The sequence below is a fragment of the Canis aureus genome, chromosome 10 (assembly GCF_053574225.1).
Source record: "Canis aureus isolate CA01 chromosome 10, VMU_Caureus_v.1.0, whole genome shotgun sequence".
NCBI classification, from domain to species: domain Eukaryota; kingdom Metazoa; phylum Chordata; class Mammalia; order Carnivora; family Canidae; genus Canis; species Canis aureus.
In genome coordinates, this window is record NC_135620.1 from 59254816 (window position 1) to 59274954 (window position 20139).

Below are 20139 nucleotides of genomic sequence, written 5' to 3' on the forward strand. Positions count from 1 at the left end.
CTTTCCTGGATTCTGGCTACCTCCTATTCTACTTAGTGTTGCAATTCTAAGGAATAGTGGCTAGAAATTGAACCAGAAGGTGATATTGTTGTGTTTAGATTTATTTATTGATATTTAAAATTTTTGATGGAGAAAATGTGTTAATTTTACTTGCAAAAATCCTAAAATATAGGACGCCTGGGTGGTTCAGCAGCTGAGCCTCTGCCTTTGGCTTGGGGCGTGATCCCGGAGTCCTAGGATCAAGCCCCACATTGGGCTCCCTGTGTGGAGCCCGCTTCTCTCTCTGCCTGTGTCTCTGCCTCTCATGAAAAAATAAATAAAATCTTAAAAAAAAATCCTAAAATATGTGTGTAAATATGTGTATGTTGTAAAATATAAATTGGATTATAGCCCTATATAGTTTTATAACCTGCTCTTCTTTACGTCACCGTGGATTTTGGTCTTTCCATATCAGTTTATGTGTTTCTACTATATACTTTAATGGCTACTAGTATTTCATCAATAATTTATTTAATTAATTCCCAACAGATGGATACTGAGGCCGTTTTCTACTTTGTTATAAAAAATGCTGTTAACAATCATGCATCCATACACATGTTTTTTCTTCTCTCCTTATCGTAATTTCCTAGAAATAGAATTATTGAGTTAAAGGATAAATATGAATAAAACTCATTATATACCAACACATTATTTTGTGAGAGGTTCTACTGATTTACACTTTGATGGTTGGTTTGAGTGCTCATTTCCCATAGCCTCTCCAGTGCTGGTGTAATAATAATAAGGAAAGCTAACAGTATAGCACTTATGATGTGTCATGCAGTGCTGAGTGCTTTCCTTATCTTTATTTAATTCTCTGCCAACATTATGAGATAGGTACTTTTATTATCCCCATTTTACAGGTGAGAGAATGGAGGTAGAGAGTGGTTAAATTACTGAGGCACAGAGCTGATCATTGCAGAGCCAGGGTACTGATCTAGGCAGTATTGTCTTAGGGCGGCCTGCCTCTTAGACATCAAATTATAATGCCTGTTCATTTTTCTTTGTTTCATTAAAAAAATTTTAATAGGATTGTTTTATCTGATTTTAAAAATTATGTTTTTTGAGATATAATTCATATAGTGTAAAGTTTACCATTTTAAAGTATGTAGTTCAGTGGTTTTTAATGTATTCAATATGTTGTGTAACCATCACTACTATCTACTATATAATTATAGAACATTTCCACCACCCCAAAAAGAATTTCCATATCTATTAATAGTCAACCCTAATACTAATCTGCTCCTATCTGCCAGAGGTGGCAGCCATATAGACTTTGTGTCTTTATGGATTTACTTATTTTGGACTTATTTTTGACATTTCATATAAATGGAATCATACAATATGTGGCCTTTTGTGCCTGGCTTCATTCACCTAACATAATTTTTTCAGGATTCTTACAAGCTGTAGCACATATTTATTTTATCTGATTTAAGAAGTAATACAAGTTCATTATAAAACTCAGGCAGTTCAGAGAAATATAGAATAAAGAAGAAAATTCAGATTCTACCAAGAGATAACTGTGCTTCATATTTTTATGTATATACCTTCCAGATTTTTGTATATAGACATTAAAAATAGTTTGTGTCATACATTTAAAAAAAACCTTTTTAAAAAAACTTAATGTGTTATATTAGGAAGTATGGAGATTCTTCATCATTCTTTTTAATAACTGAAATATAACAGTTTATGGATCTGCAAGAGGGAAAGCACACAGGCTTGCCAAGCTAGTCAGAAAAAGGAGGAGAGAGTTTTCCAGTTTGGAAACTATAATTAGAACTCTGGAAAGGCCCAGAGTACCTTTAATACCTGGCTCAGGATCTGGTTCTTTTCTTCTTTCTTTCTTTTTTTTTTTTTTTTTTTTATGATAGTCACAGAGAGAGAGAGAGAGGCAGAGACACAGGCAGAGCGAGAAGCAGGCTCCATGCACTGGGAGCCCGACGTGGGATTCGATCCCGGGTCTCCAGGATCGCGCCCTGGGCCAAAGGCAAGCGCCAAACCGCTGCGCCACCAGGGATCCCTCTTTTCTTCTTTCTGATCCTGTAGTAGACTGTCCTCCCCATCACCTTGCCTGAAGCAGAGGCATTAAGAATTGAGGCAGCAGGGAATGATTGTAGGTGTTGGGTGGAGGATTGACACTTTCAAAATGGTACTTAACAAAGGGTGGTTTGGCAGTAGTATGTAGAATGGGATGAAAAATACCAGTCAGATAATTGTGTGGCATATGTGAAATTTCTTTTGTTAAATATAGCTTAGAGAGTTTTAGTCATCTCTATCATTGATACTTTTTAATATTAATGTAAACTGCTTTTGGTTTTGTATCATGAAATACTGAGTACAGTTTATTTTCCCTCTTATATTTTTATGGTAGAAGATAACTATCATAGTATGGTTAATAAACAAGTTGATGAGAATTTAATTTCTAATTTATCTCATTTGCTTGGTCTCAAGTCAACATTTACTAAATCTATTATTTGATTTTTACCTGGAAATGTATTTTCAGTGATTTGTGTCATTAGATTGGTCTGGAGAAAGGAAGAAAGAAAATTTTTATTGTATACCTACTTGTTCTAGGCACTGTTGCTTTTTAGTACGCATCTAACCATTACAATATCTAAGGAAGGGAAGATGTTATTATTTTAAAGGTGAAGAACTAGCATATGAACCTGGCCCTTCTCTACATTCAAACTAGTGCTTTGTCCATAATAGCAGACTCTATTCTGGGGTTGGGTTTGAAATCACATGGAGTTTTTTTCCCTGTTAAATATAACCAGTATAGAAACTTGAAAAGAAGAGAGTATCATCCATTGCTCAACTGGTATAAACACAGTCCCTTAACCATTTTTGTTTTTTTCTGGCTGGGTTTTCTTATATGTGTTTTTTATACATAATCATAGTGCATGTGTATAGTTTTGTCTTCTGCTTTTTCACTTGACATTTATGAACATATTTCCATATTACCACATAATATATACAGCTCTACAGTATTCCTTGGCTGTACCACACCGTTTTCTGGTGTGGGATATTTAAAATATTTAAATATTTCTACTGTTTACAGTGTAGAGATTGTGGTTTTTCTCGGAGAAATTTTCTCATAAACAGTTGGATACGGGGTCAGGAACATTCTTGCCTTGTTTTGAGAGTGAAACCATCCAGCTGGGGGATCTGGTCAGTTTGGATTGGTGTGTTTTTCCAAAAAAGGAAATACTGTTAACATCTAATGTGTATAAACCCATTGAAATGAGGTTATTCTTAAGAAATAAGAACAAGGTAAAGAGTTTGAACATGTCCTGTGGGGAGTCAATAAGGAATCAACTAGAGATGAACTAAAGGTGCCCACATGTTGATAAGTACTTCGCATTCATTATAGGACATCCCCCCCTGCGGTGCTCTGAGGACTGGAAATGGCAGATGAGATGGCTTTAATGCAGTTGGAGACTGAAGTAGTGCAAGTGGATGAGAATGCTGAGAGAGATGAAGCAAGATGAGAGGGTACAGTGGGATGACTGAGGGCAGAACATTTTTATACCTAGTAGGATCCGTCTTGTCTTGGTGCCTGAAGATTGTTGTAGTTAGTGGTTAATCAAGAAAGTTTTTAAAGTGGACAGTCACAAAAATGTTTTATAAATTCATGCAACATTTTATTTGAACTTAAAAATGTAATATAGATTTATTAAATATTATTTTGTTTTTGTTTTTTCATTTTTATTTTTAGAGAGAGAACAGGGGGCAGGCAGAGGGAGAGGGAGAGAGAGAATCTTAAGCAGACTCCGCCCCCCCCCAGCATGGAGCCCAACCAGGATCTTGATCCCAAACCCTGAGATCAGAACCTGAGCCACAATCAAGAGTCAGATCCTCAACTGACTGAGCCACTGAGTTGCCCCTATTAAACACTATTTTGAAAGAGGGCCCAGGATTTATCTTTGAGAATAGTTGGGATTTTCCCTTTCTTGAATAAGTATACGTTGGTTATAAATTCTAGTTTTAATCCCTTTAGAAGAACTTAAATACTTGTGGATGCAGAATTCTAGATTTTTCTCTTGCCTATACATAATGCAATAGCATCTCTTTAAAAGCAACTCACCTTAAGTCTTTCTATAGCATTCAGTTTTGTTTTCCTAACAGTTTATTTTATTTATTTATTTTTAAAAAAGATTTTATTTATTTATTTATTCATGAGAGACACACAGAGAGAGAGGCAGAGACACAGGCAGAGGGAGAAGCAGGCTCCATTCCATGCAGGGAGCCCGATGTGGGACTCGATCCCAGGTCTCCAGGATTACACCCTGGGCTGACGGCAGGCGCTAAACCACTGAGCCACCCGGGGATCCTTTCCTAACAGTTTATTTTCATTCTTATGAAATGTTGAAACTGTGTAATTACAATAACAAATACATGGGCTGGATGAAGCACAAGACCAACTCTCCTGGTTGGAGCTAAAATACTTATGAGTCCTCCAGTGAACAAGATGGCCCCTTGCATCAAAGAATTATCTAACCCAAGATGTCAGTAGTGTTGAAGTTGAGAAGCCCTGAGTTCTATTGTAACATCTTACAAAGTTTTTTCAGTTTTGGCTCTTTACTGGTGTTAGCTCTCTCACAAGATTCCACAGACTGCCTTCTATTTAATGGAGGGGTGGTAGAAAGGTTGTACCATTCTGGAGGGCTAAAGGGTCTCATTTTGAACTATAGCCTGAACCTGGTTAGTGCTGCTGATAGTTGGGGGTTTTGGCAGCTCAGGTTCACAGTGAGTAGAGTTCCTTCCTCTTTTTTTTTTTTTTTTTAAGATTTTTATTTATTTATTCATGAGAAACACACACACAGAGAAAGAGAGAGAGAGAGAGACAGACAGACAGACAGACATAGACAGAAGGAGAAGCAGGCTCCATGCAGGGAGCCTGATGTGGGACTCGATCCTGGTACTCGAGGATCACGCCCTGGGCCAAAGAAAGGCACTCAACCGCCGAGCCATCCCGGCCTCCCAGAGTTCCTTCCTCTTGTGTATGTTGTTTCCTAGCTTTGAGATCTTAATGAAAATTGAGATGAATTTTACATTTAGAAAATCGTATGATGGGCACATTTGCAACCAGAACAAAATATTTTTGTTTTGAGCCACCGTTCGGAGTGTTTCTTTGTGTAAAATATTTCTATTTGAAGAATTGAAGTTTGAGGGCCTTTATAATGGCTCATCTGTTTTGCTGAATTTCCATTTTGGGTTCAGGAAGGCAGCTGTGTAATCATAATCATCACTGACAGGTAGTACAGTGCCCTCTTGATGCCTGGTACTATATTAAATACTTGAAAAGAAATAATATTCAGAAGATGATCCCAAAATAGAATTCCTTCTGTATTGAGTTTGAGCTAAGGCATTGGTTTTCAGTTTGTGAGAGAAGTAAGAATATCAGGAAGTCAGATGGTCTTGATAAATTTATCATGTGGGTGATGTAGCACCAAATTATTTAAGACTTTTGCTTAGAAGTATTTATCTTAATTAAATTTGTGTGCAATCAATATGTCAGGTTTGTGTTTTATTACATGTATCAGTGATCTGACCAATAAGTGGCTTAAATGATAAGAGCTTTTTTAATTTAGGGATCCCTGGGTGGCGCAGCAGTTTGGCGCCTGCCTTTGGCCCAGGGCGAGATCCTCGAGACCCGGGATCAAATCCCACATCGGGCTCCCGGTGCATGGAGCCTGCTTCTCCCTCTGCCTGTGTCTCTGCTTCTCTCTCTCTCTCTGTATGACTATCATAAGTAAATAAAATAAAAACAAACAAACAAACAAAACAAAAGAAGAGCTTTTTAAATTTATACGTTTGTTTATTTCTTATAACAGTAAGTCTGAATGGGTGAAATCCAGGATAGGTGTGATGATTCTATAATTATTCTCTCTTTCCATATTCTTGCTGTTGTCCTGGTCTACCATCTTTAGCTTGTAGCTTTCATCTTTGTACATGGAAGATGACTACAACCTTAGGCAACGCTTTTACTCTCCAGGCAGGACAGAATGGAAGAATGAAGGAGGAAGGGACGGTGCTTATGTATGAACTGTGATACATTGCAAGGGAGTCTGGGAAATACAGATTATTTAGCTTGCTTCCCTGAACAAAATTGAGGTAGTCTATGAAGTAAGAATAGATCCAGGGTAGGCAGTTAGCTGTGACTGCCACAGTACCAAAACAATTTAAAATGTATGTTTATGAGCTTGTGGGATTCGTGATCTTGTGTTCTCATGAAACACTTGGATTTTTTCTATTAATATTCTTTACTTATTTGTGGACCATTAGTTTTGTTGTTAACTAGCAAGGAAGTAATCTCAGATACTGAAGGTTTAAGAAATATGTGAAAGAAAACTCTTAAAATGAGAAAATTCTTTCCATTGGCTTTTTTTCCCTTGCAAATGAGAAAATGAAGTTCTTATTTGATTTTAATGAAGGTACACTCTAGGACACCAGTTTTCATAAGGGACATGATTAGGGAACCACTGATACTAATATTTACGTGTACTATTTATTTGTGTCTACTTTCACTTCTATTATTTTTCTAGATAAGAAAATTCTCTTTTAGTTTTATATGTTGTAGGCAATGAAAACATTCCTTTATTTTTATTTTACCTTTTTAAAGATTTTATTTAAGAGAGAGCAAGAGAGTGCATGTATGCCTGTGCATGAGTGGTGGGGGGGGTGGGGGCAGAGGGAGAAGCAGACACCCTGGGAGAAGGGAGCCCCATGTGGGGTAGATCCCAGAACCTCAAGATCATGATCTGAGCTGATGGGAGATGCTAACTGACTGAGTCACCCAGGCGCCCCTAAAACATTCTTTACCTTTTAAATGTTGTTTCTAGGGCAGCCCCAGTGGCTCAGCGGTTTAGTGCCGCCTTCAGCCTAGGGCTTGATCCTGGAGTCCTGGGATCAAGTCCCACATCAGGCTCCCTGCATGGAGCCTGTTTCTCCCTCTGTCTGTGTCTCTGCCTCTCTTTCTCTCTCTGTGTCTCTCATGAGTAAATAAATAAAATCTTAAAAAGATAGTTTTTTTTAAATAAAAAAATTTAAAAAACTGTTTCTAAATTCTGTATAGTGATCCTGTATTAGTTTTTTAAAATCCTCTATCAGTTTTATAATCAGCCAAAAAGTTTTACTAATTTTTCAATGTCAGTGCAAGTCTTGCCATCTTTGACACTGTATATTCTGCTTCAAATCCATTTTTATCTCTATCTCCTACTTATTGAAATTCCTAGAGCAATCATAGCCTGTAGAACAGCATTTTCTCCTTTAGACTATTGAATTCATCACTAATTGTTCCATATGTTAGCAAGAATCGTAGACTCCATTTAATATTTTTCTGTGTCCCAATTTTTTTAGCATAGATATATAGTAGATAATTGTTTCCTGATCAACTAAATAATCACATTTAACACGTCATACACATGAAAATATGCATTTATTAACAGGATAGGCATAAAATAAAACATGACTAATAACCAGCGCAATCAGAATTTCATGACTTTTACCTTTACCTATTAATGTAGGATCTCTAGCTCCTCAAATTACTCCCCCCTAAGTTTATTCTTGGAGTCACCAAAGGGTGTTTGTTTCATGTGGGCTCACTAATGTATTCTGGCCACTACCACATAGCACATCTTTTTCTTCCTGCCATGTTTGCTGCCCCTAAATAGCAGAGGTGTATCTCTGTGCCTGATTATCTCCTTGGCCTTGTGCTGTCCTGCTACATATAATGCTGATGCTGGGGCTGGTGAAGTATCCCATCCTCTTTTCTCCCCTGCAATTATATCTTGTGTGGACGTCAAAGCAGAACTCTTCATATCTGCTGTTTCAAAGCTTTTAGTGAAAGCTGTTATTTAGTTTCTCATTATAGCTCTTCTGATGATGAACTCTTGGGGCTGGGCTAGGGGAGCAGTCCAAGTGATAGATACCAACCTGTGCATGGGACCACTCCTCCTATTCAAGCTTTGTTTATTGGGCCAAGCTTTTCTGCCTCTCTTTAGTAAGGATGATTATTGTCCCAGAATGTTTCTTAGTACCTCATGCAAACAGATGCTTTGAACAGACTCAGTCTTCAGAGATGTGTGAATCTTAGTGACAGGGATGATTTAGGTTTTAGACTGCAATCCCATCGTACTTTTAAAATACAATAGGTATAATACCTCAAAGAATCTCAAGCCCGAGTAGCAAGTCAGAGTAACTCAGAGCAACTCAGAGCATAATCTTGGCCGATAAACAGAATAAAAACTACTTATTCTTATTTTATATGTCTGATTGTATTGGAACCCAGTGTGAACTTTAAGGGTACAAAGAAAAGGAGGAGAAATATGCTAAATTTTATTTCTTGAGTTGTACAATTATTTTTATTTCTGTGGCCCCTAAAACTGGTTAAGCCTGTAGTTGAACAAAGATGTTATGCATTCTTATTCTTTTCCCCAGAGCAGTTCTTTATTAATATTTAGTTAATCTTCCTTAGGTTTCAAGATGTACATATATTAGATAGTAATTGGAACTGGACCTTGTGCAAGTTCCCAGTAGGAATGTAGGTAGATAGAAAAAAAAAAAAAAAGCAAATCCCACACCTAGGATTGAGCCTCAGGTGCTAATGCAAGTCATCAAGGGGAAGAAAGATAAGCAAAAATTGAGAGATATGGGAAACCAAGAGCATAGAGCCTCCATAACCAAATGGCCAAGATGAAAGAATAAAAGGATGATCATCTGTGCCTGAAATAGTTTGTGAAACAGTGAGAACAACAAAATAGCTCTAATAGTTTCCTGCTAAGTTTCAGCTTATGTCTTCTTTTTTTTTTTCAAACACGTAAGTTTCATTTAAGGAAAAGAAAAAAATTTGTAACCTGTAGTTACATAGATGTATACTACACCTAGTTGCGGTATACTATTTGGTTGAGAGTGGTTTTTCCAATAGGTAATGTTGATTTAACTCCCTTGGGTATTTAGGTACTTGACTGCCAGTTCCTCTGAGGGTCAGCTAGGAGGAGTGGGAGACCCAAGACACTGTTGCAGAGTAGTGAGAACAAATGGGGCAAAGAGAGGCAATGAAATGTCACCAGGACAGATGTGACTAAATACAGAACCTTCTTTTTTTAAAAAAATTTTTAAAAAATTTATTCATGAGAGACGCACAGAGAGAGGCAGAGGCATAGGCAGAGGGAGAAGCAGGCTTCCTGCTGAGAGCTTGATGTGTGACCCTGCCCCAGGACCCAGGATCACAACCTCAGCCAAAGGCAGACACTCAACCGCTGAGCCATGCAGGTGTCCCTAGATACAGAACTTTCTTGACTCAGTCCACTGGGTCCTCCTTTGAAATCTAGAACTAGAAAATAACCAGGGATGGGGGACTGCTGGAGAAATGCTCTCTGAGATCTGTTTGCCAAGACCTACCTCATCATGAGCCACAGCTGCAGGAGACCTTGTGCTCTTCCTAGAGTCCCTCAGCTACTGGGTGACAGAGTCAGAAGCCAACTGAGGCCTTCCTGTCCCCAGTCTCATTTGTTTACCTCTGCAATGGGCTGAGTTTTTAAAATAATCTTTTGTTTTTTGTTTGCTATTGTTGCTATCATTTTATTGTTTATTGTTTGTTGTTGTATCTCTCATTCCCAATAGGGAGGATATAAAAATTGCTTTATGGTGTTTTCCACTCAATTCTGTGTGATTCTAGAAAGCTTAATTTGATAGATCCAGAGCAGGACCAATGGTCTTGGAGCAGGAATGAAATGACCACAGAATGCTAGTATTGTTGATTGGCTCTGCTTCCCCTGGTAGAGTATAATTAAATTAGTCATTTAAAAATTTTAAGAGTAAGATTTTTAATCTTTTAAATTCTGTGCACATAAATGTTCCATATGTATCTCTATTGTGTGAAATTCAAGTTTATTTTATAAATTCTTTTATAATTAGTTTGTCTAGAGTGAATTATGATCATCTGAAATTTATTTGGGTAGCAAAAGAATTAAAATTTCTTTTAGTTATCCTTATTTGTTCTCCTTAAAAGTAACTTAATCCTTAGAAAAGTAATCTAAGGGAGTGTCTGGCTGGCTCAGCCATAGAGCACACAGCTCTTGATCTGGGGGTCATGAGTTTCAGCCGCATGTTGGATATAGAGATTATTTTTTAAAAAATCTATTTATTTAGATATTTATTTAGAATAGATTTAAATAAATCTATTTATTATTTTTTAAATAATCTCTGGTATTAAGACAATAGTAAGAAGACTATCTTAAACTTTTGGCAGGCCAAGTAGAAAAATTCTGTAGATTTACCTTTGAGAATTCTGTGGAATCCTGAAAATTTGAGTTTTATTTTAGTTTGGGTTACTATTAGGCATACTATTCTGCAAGATTCTCCTTGGGGGAATTTTGAACATTTTGTGTCCTATGGGACTTGCTTTTTGTATGTTATGTCATATTATACTTGTGAGTGAGGTTATCAACACATTTTAAGTTTTTTTTTCCTTTTATATATGTACATATATGAAACATTTTTTTCCCTTCTTTTTCAGAATTAAATGTGAGGGAGTCTGATGTAAGAGTTTGTGATGAATCGTCATGTAAATATGGAGGAGTCTGTAAAGAAGATGGGGACGGTTTGAAATGTGCATGTCAGTTTCAGGTGAGGAAACTTACTGAAAAATTTTACATTTTAAATATTTTATTCTATATTCTTCAAATTAAAAAAGAACCCTGGAAAGAAGTTGGGTTCACAGTCTACTGAGTTTTTTTTTTGTGGCCAGATGAAGTACTATTATATTTGTACCTTCCATACTTCTTTCCTTGGGTTAAGAGGACAGACTGGCAATAAATAGGTGTGAAGATGCGGAAAAAAATTAAAGTTCTATTCAAATATAAGTTCTAATTTACACTGAAAGGAAATGAATTTCTTATTTAAAATGTTGACATTTTTGGGAGGACACCTAGGTGGCTCATTTGGTTTCAGTTCAGGTCATGGGATCAAGCCCCACATGGGATCCATGCATGCTCAGCAGGGAGTCTGATTGAAATTCTCTCTCTCCCTCTCCCTCTGCCTCCCCTCCCCAAAAAGTTTGTATTTTCCCTCCTTTCCTTCTCTTTGTAGTCTTTTTCCTGTTCATTAAATTTTTTTTTTTTTTAAGTATAGTTGACCCACAATGTTACATTAGTTTCAAGTGTGTATGTAACAGAGGGATTCAAGTTCTTTGTGTGTTATGCTCTTCCCTTCCTTTTTTATTTGCTGCTGTCTCATCTTTTTAGGCCAAAGAATATGGCTGACTTGGTGCCTCAGGGTAGGTCAGGGTTAGAGATAAACTAGACAGGGGAACCTCAAACTAACATCTTTGCTTTTAAGATGCTCTTTTAAGTTGTGATCTGTCTCTTAAAAAAGCTAAAAAGAAAGGAAATGTGTTACATTCAATTCTTCCTTTTTACTGTAGTGATTAAATTATAATCTGGCTTCAGAATATTGCTCAGGAGAGATGGTCCCTGATTCAGGATTTGAGATGAAACAAAGAAGAAACTGGAATTTTTTCCACTCATGATCTTATTCTAATTGTACTCACCATTTTGGATTTTAAGGGAAGGAAAGGATACAGAGATTAGGGATAAAAGCATAAGACAGTATTTCTAGTAACCCTATCACCTCAGGAAGTTCCTTTATGATCCATTTGAAAAGAGAAGGCATGTTTTCTATCCTTTTCTATGGTATTGTAATGAAAATCAAAATTAGAGAGCTTACATATGAAATCTCTTTGAAAACTATAAACTGTCAGAGGAAGAGTAGGGAGTTATACTATTGTCAGGATAGACAGGCTCTTCTTAGTCAAAAGGGACTTTGCAATCCACTATTTACTCACAATAGTCACCTTTGACATGGCTTTAGCCGACCTTGTGCCCATCCCTACATGGTTACTCATGCAATGAATGTTTTGGCTAGTGTTGTTGTGTCTGTCTTCCCTCCCTGCACCCCAAATCCTCTTAAAAGGGATAGCAACTAAAGTGGGCTTCTTTCCTTAAAAGAAGGTATTGGTGTACATAGTGTGTATAAGCCCTTGTGGACTTTTACTTTTTTCTGTTCTTCACGTTAGATAATTTCTTATGGTCTGTTTTCAGGTTCCCTGATCCTTTCTTCTGTCCTCTCCATTCAGTCCATCCAATGAGTTTTTATTTTCAGATTTTTTTTTTTTTTTTGAGAGAAGGAGGGATTGGGAGGGGCTGAGGAAGAGGGAGAGAGAGAGAGAAAGAATCTTAAGCAGGCTCCATGCATGGTGTGGAGCCCAGTGTGTGGGGCTCGATCTCATGACCATAGGATTATAACCTAAGCTGAAACCAAGAGTCAGACACTCAACTGACTATACCACCCAGGCACCCGATAGTTTTGATTTCTTGAGATTTCCTATCTTTTCACTCATTACAGGAATATTTTCCTTGAGCATAGATGCTATTTCTGCTTTGAAATCTTTCTTAATTTGAGCATTTAGGACATCTGAGGGATCATCTCTGTTAATTTTCCATTTGAGAATGGATTATGATTTGCTTTTTCTTTGTATTAGAGTAATTTTGAATTTATCCTACACATTGTGAATGATATTTTAAGGTGTTTGAATTCTCTTAGGTTCCCCTGAAGAGTACTGTCACTTTTGAAACTGTTACGTTGGCTGAACTCAACTGTTGTGGGAAGCAACACAAATATTAGTTCATTACTTTTAGCCTTAGCTGGGCTACTTGGAGTCAGCCCCATGAGTGGTTTGGGAGTCAGCCAGAAATTTGATCTGAATTTATATACAGAATCTGGAGTCTCTTCAGACTCTCTCCTTTCTGAGTTTTTCTCTCTTTTTAGTGGCTCTGATTGCCCTGAACTCTATCTTTTGGTTTTTAATCAGAAAGATTGTAGATTTTTAATCCAGAAAGATTTGTTTCTTTTTTTTTTAAGATTTTATTTATTTATTCATAGAGATGTTTGTTTTTTTTAAAGATTTTATTTATTCATGAAAGACACACAGAGAGAGGCAGAGACATAGCAGAGGGAGAAGCAGGCTCACTGCAGGGATCCCCATGTGGGACTTGATCCTAGGACCCCAGGATCACTACCTAAGCCGAAGGCAGACGCTCAACCACTGAGCCACCCAGGTGTCCCAGATTGTAGGTTTCTTATTGGTGTTTTAGTCACCCATGTATTGGGAAGACTGAAGCTGTTCCTTCTTCCAACTGTCTTAAATTTCTTTAGGTTAAATTCCTTGCTGTGCAATTGAGCCAATGGGATGCTCATGTGCAGATAACATTCTTAACCAATAGCAACATATCTGACTGCTTGTTTCCCCTTGGCCTCTTGGTAGTGGATTTTGTTAATCCTTTTAAGTTCTGTAAATCAGTAAAACAAAAAAAATAAAAAAAAATTTCATTTGATTATTAGAGAAACTGAAAAAGTGCTATATATTTATTGATCATTTATTTGATGAATCAGTATTTCATATTCTTTGCCCATTTTTTGGAGTATTTTCTTTTTCCCTTGTTTGATTTGTAAACATATGTACTTGAGTATATATGTGCATATACTATATACAGTACACTATTTGAGTACTTACATGTTGCTTATGAGGAGCATTATATCCATTAACAGTTCTTTTTTTTTTTTTTTTTTTTTTTTAAATTTTTATTTATTTTATGATAGTCACAGAGAGAGAGAGAGAGAGGCAGAGACACAGGCAGAGGGAGAAGCAGGCTCCATGCACCGGGAGCCTGACGTGGGATTCGATCCCGGGTCTCCAGGATCGCGCCCTGGGCCAAAGGCAGGCGCTAAACCGCTGCGCCACCCAGGGATCCCTCCATTAACAGTTCTAAATATATATGTACAGGGACGCCTGGATGGCTCAGCAGTTGGGCGTCTGCCTTCGGTTCAGGTTGTGATCCCAGGATCCAGGATCGAGTCCTGCATCAGGCTCCCTGTGAGGAGCTTGCTTCTCCCTCTGCCTGTGTCTGTGCCTCTCTCTCTCATGAATAAATAATCCTTAAAAAAATATATATGTATATGTGTATAAAAGTCTCTATAACTCATAAACTCTCATGAGAACCTATGATGTAGGTACTGTTTTTATGTTTTTCAAAGAGTAATAAATGTCCATATTAAACAACTTGAACATTATATAAGAAGATATATAATACAATGAAAAAATGTCTTCCTTTCACTCCAGACTACTGATTGCTCTTCTTGTAGGTGTTTTAATTTCTCAGTCAAGTACTAGATCACTCAATAGTATTTACCTTAGAGAGTGTTTTTTTAAATAGATTTTATTTATTTATTCATGAGAGACACAGAGAGAGAGAGGGGCAGAGGCATAGGCAGAGGGAGAAGTAAGGCTCCATGCAGGGAGCCCGATGTGGGACTCGATTGTGGGACTCCAGGATCATGCCCTGGATCGAAGGCAGATGTTCAACTGCTGAGCCACCCAGGCTGTCGGGACCGACAGTGTTCCTTTTAGTTTATACAGATCATAAAAATGTTAAAAAGATTAGTGTCATTTTCATTTTGTTTATAATTTTTGATATAAAGAAGTTTAAAATTTTCATATCATATTTATTTTTGTCTTTATGGTTCTGCTTTTCGTTAATTGAAAATCTTTCCCTACAACTCTGAGATTATAAAGAAATAGCCTTTTTGACCTGTTTAATGTATTTGGACAGCTAGAAAATCCTCTCATGATCTGTCTGGATTCTTACATGGTGGCAAAGCCAGAAAGAGAAATAAAAGTTAGGAGTTGAGATCACTAGACGTTTATCCAGTGCTTGCTTTGTGCTCAGTGCTAGATGCTGAGGATATAAAGATGTTTGAAGACAAGTTGCTTGCCCTGTAGGAGCAAACTGCCTAAGGGCTTACAGCATGATTTGATCCTGCTGCTGAACGAACCTTCCTTTGACTACTCTGCCTTCTTATAATTTATAAATCTATTCAAGTTAGACTTAGGTTATTGCCAGTTGAAGAAAAATCACCTCATATGTCCATTAAACACTTCTCTGCTGGGCGTTTTGGCAGTATCTTTCAATTCATTTAAAAAACTTGCTTATGATTCAGCATGCTTTTAGTGTTAACATGAGCTTTCTGGCATATAATTTAAACACATTTTAACATCACAGAATTTTAAATGAAGTCTAAAATTGTTTTTTTCAGTCTGCTAATAAGAGCTATTATATCTTACCACATTATATAAACAAAGCTACTTTTATTTTGTACCAATAAAAACGATCAAAATTGCATCTTTCCATTAAAACTTGGGTTATGGGGGTAGCGTAGTTGATTATGCATCCAACTCTTGGTTTCAGCCTTGGTCATGATCTCAGGGTTGTGAGCTTGAGCCCCTCGTTTTGTTCTGTGGTCAGCGTGGAGTCTGCTTAAGACTCTCCCTCTCCTTCTGCCCCTCCCACTTGTGCTCTCTGTCTCCAATAAATCTTTATTTTATTTTATTTTATTTTATTTTATTTTTTTTTAATTTTTTTTTAATTTTTATTTATTTATGATAGTCACAGAGAGAGAGAGAGAGAGAGAGAGGCAGAGACACAGGCAGAGGGAGAAGCAGGCTCCATGCACCGGGAGCCCGACGTGGGACTCGATCCCGGGTCTCCAGGATCGCGCCCTGGGCCAAAGGCAGGCACCAAACCGCTGCGCCACCCAGGGATCCCTTATTTTATTTTTTAAAAGATTTTATTTATTCATGAGAGACAGAGAGAGAGAGAGAGAGACAGAGGCAGAGACACAGGCAGAGGGAGAAGCAGGCTCCATGCAGGGAGCCCGATGTGGGACTCGATCCCCAGACCAGGACTACGCCCTGAGCCGAAGGCAGATGCTCAACCGCTGAGCTACCGAGGCGTCCCTCCAATAAATCTTTAAAAGAAAAACAAAAACAACAAAAATCTTGGGTTATGTACAATGAGGAGTTCTTACGACTTTTCTCCTATTTTCTTTCTTCCTCTTTGATTTTCTCTTAGAGTTCTCTGGACTATGTCTTTTTTCCTGAATTTATCAGTATCTGCTCTTGCTAGGTGTCATGCCCTCTTATAAGATCTTTGTATTAGGGTTCTCCAGAGAAATAGAACCAGTAGGAAATAAATAAATAAATACACACACACACACACACACACACACACACACCCCCAGGATGAGGGGTAAGTGGAGCGTGTTTATATTATAAGGGATTGGTTTGCTTGATTATGGAGGCTGAAAAATCTCATAATCTGCTGTCTGTTTGCTGGAGGTTGAGGAAAACTGGTAGTTTAGTTCCAGTCCAAGCCTGAAGGCCTCAGAACCAGGAGAATATGCATGTCCAAAATCAACAGGAAGGGAAACCCAATTCTCCTTTCCCCTGCTTTTTTGTTCTACTTAGGCTCTCAGGGATTGGATGATCCCATCAACATTGGAGAGAGAGCTTACTCAATCCATTGATTCAAATGAAAATTCATCCAGAAACACCCTCATAGAACATCCAGAAATAATGTTTAATCTGGGAACTGTGGGGCCTAGTCAGGTTGGCACATAAAATTGACCATCACAACCTTGTTATTATTTTCTTATTTATTGTATTCAGCACAGTTCTTGACTGTATTAAGAATTTACTGTGACCAGAAATAAATGCTAAAGATGGATTTCTCTTATTTAATTCTCACAACAACTTTAGTAGGTAGATGCTTATTATAATTACCATTTTACATGTGGGGAAAATGGTGATGATGCTAGTCCACAGTCATATGGATAGTGTGTGTTTTTTGTGTGTGTTTTCTATAGCGTTTACCTTGGGACTTTGCATTCTAGAGGTATTGAATAAATGAATTTTGCTAATAATAAAATGACATTATGGGGCACCTGGGTGTCTCAGTCGGTTAAGTATCTGCCTTCAGCTTAGGTCATGATCCCAGGGTCCTGGCATCTAGCCCCATATTGGGCTCTCTGCTCTGCTTCTTCCTCTCCTTCTGCCTGCTGTTCCCCCTGCTTTTGTGTGCTCTGTCTCTGTCAAATAAATAAATAAAATCTTAAAAAGAATAAAATGACATTATATAATTAGTGTGTCTTAGCTTATTGCAGACATTGCCAAGAATTTCCCTCTTACCTGTCTTGATTTTTATAGGAAGCAAATGAAGTAGATAACATGAGATTTTCATTCTCATTTTAATGGTTAGTTGATAGTTATTTTCATTATAAATGTGAAAAAAGATGTGATAAAGTGATACTTTAAAAAAAAAACAAATAAAAGAACAAATGATTCTGTAGTAGAAGTATGTCATAATACTATGGTATTACATTCATGAATATGAAGTAAGCTATTAATATTCATGCCTAGTTTTGAGAATTTATTTTTGTTTCTTTTGCAGTGCCATACAAATTACATTCCTGTCTGTGGATCAAATGGGGACACTTATCAAAATGAATGCTTTCTCCGAAGGGCTGCTTGTAAGCACCAGAAAGAGATAACAGTAGTAGCAAGAGGACCATGCTACTCTGGTATGTGCGGTATTTTTCTGAATAAATGTTAGAAATGATTCCACCATGATTTCTAAAAGGAAATTTCCAGTCAGAGGTGTATTCTCAGAACTGCTGTGTGGATCAGATGTGTGGGGAGTGAAGGAGCTCTTTTTTGTTTGCATTTCATGTTGTTGCTTTTTAACCCCAGATGGTCTAATACTTTACTTCTCTTACATTGTTAATGTTTCCTGCCATTTTCGTGGGGACTTTGCTGCGTATCTTTTGCCTTATGGTTTGAATATTAGAACAGGATTTGGTGTGGGAAATGATACTGGGTTTGTTTTGTTGATTTTTATTTTCTTGGCATGGGAAAGGGTGGAGAATATCTGTAGAAAGCCATTAGTGGCATTTCAGGATGTGTCTCTTTCCAAGCTTGTCTCTTTTTATATCTTTTCTATTCTGCCTGCCAATCCTTGTCACCTATCTTCCTCCAGTTTTTTGCATTTCCTTCCTTCTCTTTTCCTTCCTGAATCTGTAGTAGTTAATTTTGGAAGGCACTGATGTAAGTTTCTTACTTGCATTTGTATTTGGGGACAGGGATATAGGTGAAGTATTATAATTAGAATTACTGGATGAAGGTTAGTAGTAAAGGTGTGGACACTTCTTATATACTGTATTTCTTTCCCTATATATTACAGTGCCCATGTTCAGAATTTTTACTGGGGCTCCATTACATAAGCATGAGGGATCTATTGTCCATGTGGTTGATCTCCAACTCCAGGTCTGCTAATACCATGTGAATGAGAGCTCCCCACTCTAAGGTTGGTCCTTGTGGTGTGCCCAGGCTTCACTCTAGGACTGTTGAGTGTGGCCAGCCTTCACCCTAAGATCTGATATGGTCAGCACCCTACTTAAACATGACATTTCCATTAGGTATGATATAGATTACCTTCCAGAAGCTAAGGGCAAAGACCAGACCTATCTTTGGACAAGGCTATATTCTTTTCCTTATACCAAATAATTAGGTGCTTGGTGAAATGATTGTGTTCTTAGGCCAATAGACTATCATTTGTTGTGATTCTTTTAATTTTTAATTTTTTTTTATTTATTTATGATAGTCATACAGAGAGAGAGAGAGAGAGAGAGAGAGGCAGAGACATAGGCAGAGGGAGAAGCAGGCTCCATGCACCGGGAGCCCGACGTGGGATTCGATCCCGGGTCTCCAGGATCGTGCCCTGGGCCAAAGGCAGGCGCTAAACCGCTGTGCCACCCAGGGTTCCCTTGTTGTGATTCTTATATATTTCTCTAAGTACCTTGTGTTTCACAGACTTGGTTTAGAAACTAAAAAAGAACATAGACCTCTTTATAATCCCAAGTTAATTATATATCCCTTATACCCTTATGAGGAGCATGTATTGAAGACACAAAGTATTTTGATAGGCAGTGAACATTAAACAATAGAAGAAGGTGGTAGATTGGAAAGAGCACTGCACTGGGGTTGAAAGACTTGATGTTAACTCCAGCTCTTGTTTACTATATGACCTTGGACAAGTCACTTAGCCCCTCTGAGCCCTAGTTACTTAAATTATTAAATTGGATATCATCTCTTGGGATTGTTAAATGAAGATTGAATGAGTTAAACTGTGAGGTGCTGTATTGATCTCATTAGTTGCTTGGTGGGCCAGTGTTGTTCCTCTCATTTGCTCTTTTTATTGGTCCTGGTCCCTGTGCTAGAAATAACATTCTCCTTTGTTTACTTGAAAACTCCTTTCTTTTGCCTTAAGATTGAGGTTTAGCCTTTTTTCCTCTGAAATTTTTTCTTCTGTGGTATCTCCTGGCAGAGTTTGTTTACACTTTGTGCATATCTCTCTGTATATATCATACTGTATCTCATTTATCTGACACGTGTGCCTCCTGCCGCCAGAGCAGTTGCTTCTCAACAGGAAGGCAATTTGCCTGCTGAGGGAGGTATATCATAGTCCCAGGGTTGGGGTGGAGTTGCATGGATGGGGGAAGACATGTGTGCAATGAAAATATAATCTACAAGAAGAACTCAATCTTATCAGAGTAGTCACTATTTATTTATTTATTTATTTTTTAGAATTTTAAAGGACACTAAAGGAAGGTATGAGGTATTATATTTATTAAAATTGGGCATGGGTTGAAAACAGATTGTGAGTAACTCATGCACTGGGACTTTCTTACTTATCAATTTATTTGTGGGATTTATCATGTTGCCTAGCACATAATATGTACCCAGCCAATGTACATAGAATAGAAGGAAAAGTTTGGTCATAAAACAATTTTAAATTGAGTTCCTTTATTTCTTGTCTTTCTTTTTCTGCTCTTCCATTCTTTTCCTCCTTACTCAGATGTAATTATTTATGATTGATCAATCAAAACTGAGTGCAATTTAAGACTTTATAAAATCCTATGAAGATTTTATAGTGGATATTACAAAAAATATGTATTCTTCTAGTTCCTTCTGTTTCTACCATGTTTTGGGGATTTGATTATTGTCTGAAGTATGTTAAAGGGAAAGGAGTGATATTGTGAAGGGTGTTAAAGGGAAAGGAGTGATATTGTGAAGGGTGTTAAAGGGAAAGGAGTGATATTGTGAAGGGTGTTGTCTCTCACTCTGGGGAACCATTTGAAATATCGGAGTGA

General features: G+C 37.5%; 1 protein-coding gene across 2 annotated transcripts in view; it reads left to right on the forward strand.

Moving 5' to 3' along the window:
- TMEFF1 (transmembrane protein with EGF like and two follistatin like domains 1) overlaps nt 1–20139 on the forward strand; it is an 80800-nt gene that overhangs the window by 11454 nt on the left and 49207 nt on the right. For both annotated transcript variants that reach the window (XM_077912702.1, XM_077912701.1), the window contains exons 2-3: nt 10556–10665; nt 17382–17511. In XM_077912702.1, the coding sequence (XP_077768828.1) occupies nt 10556–10665; nt 17382–17511 (240 nt within the window). The remainder of the gene's footprint in view (nt 1–10555; nt 10666–17381; nt 17512–20139) is intronic.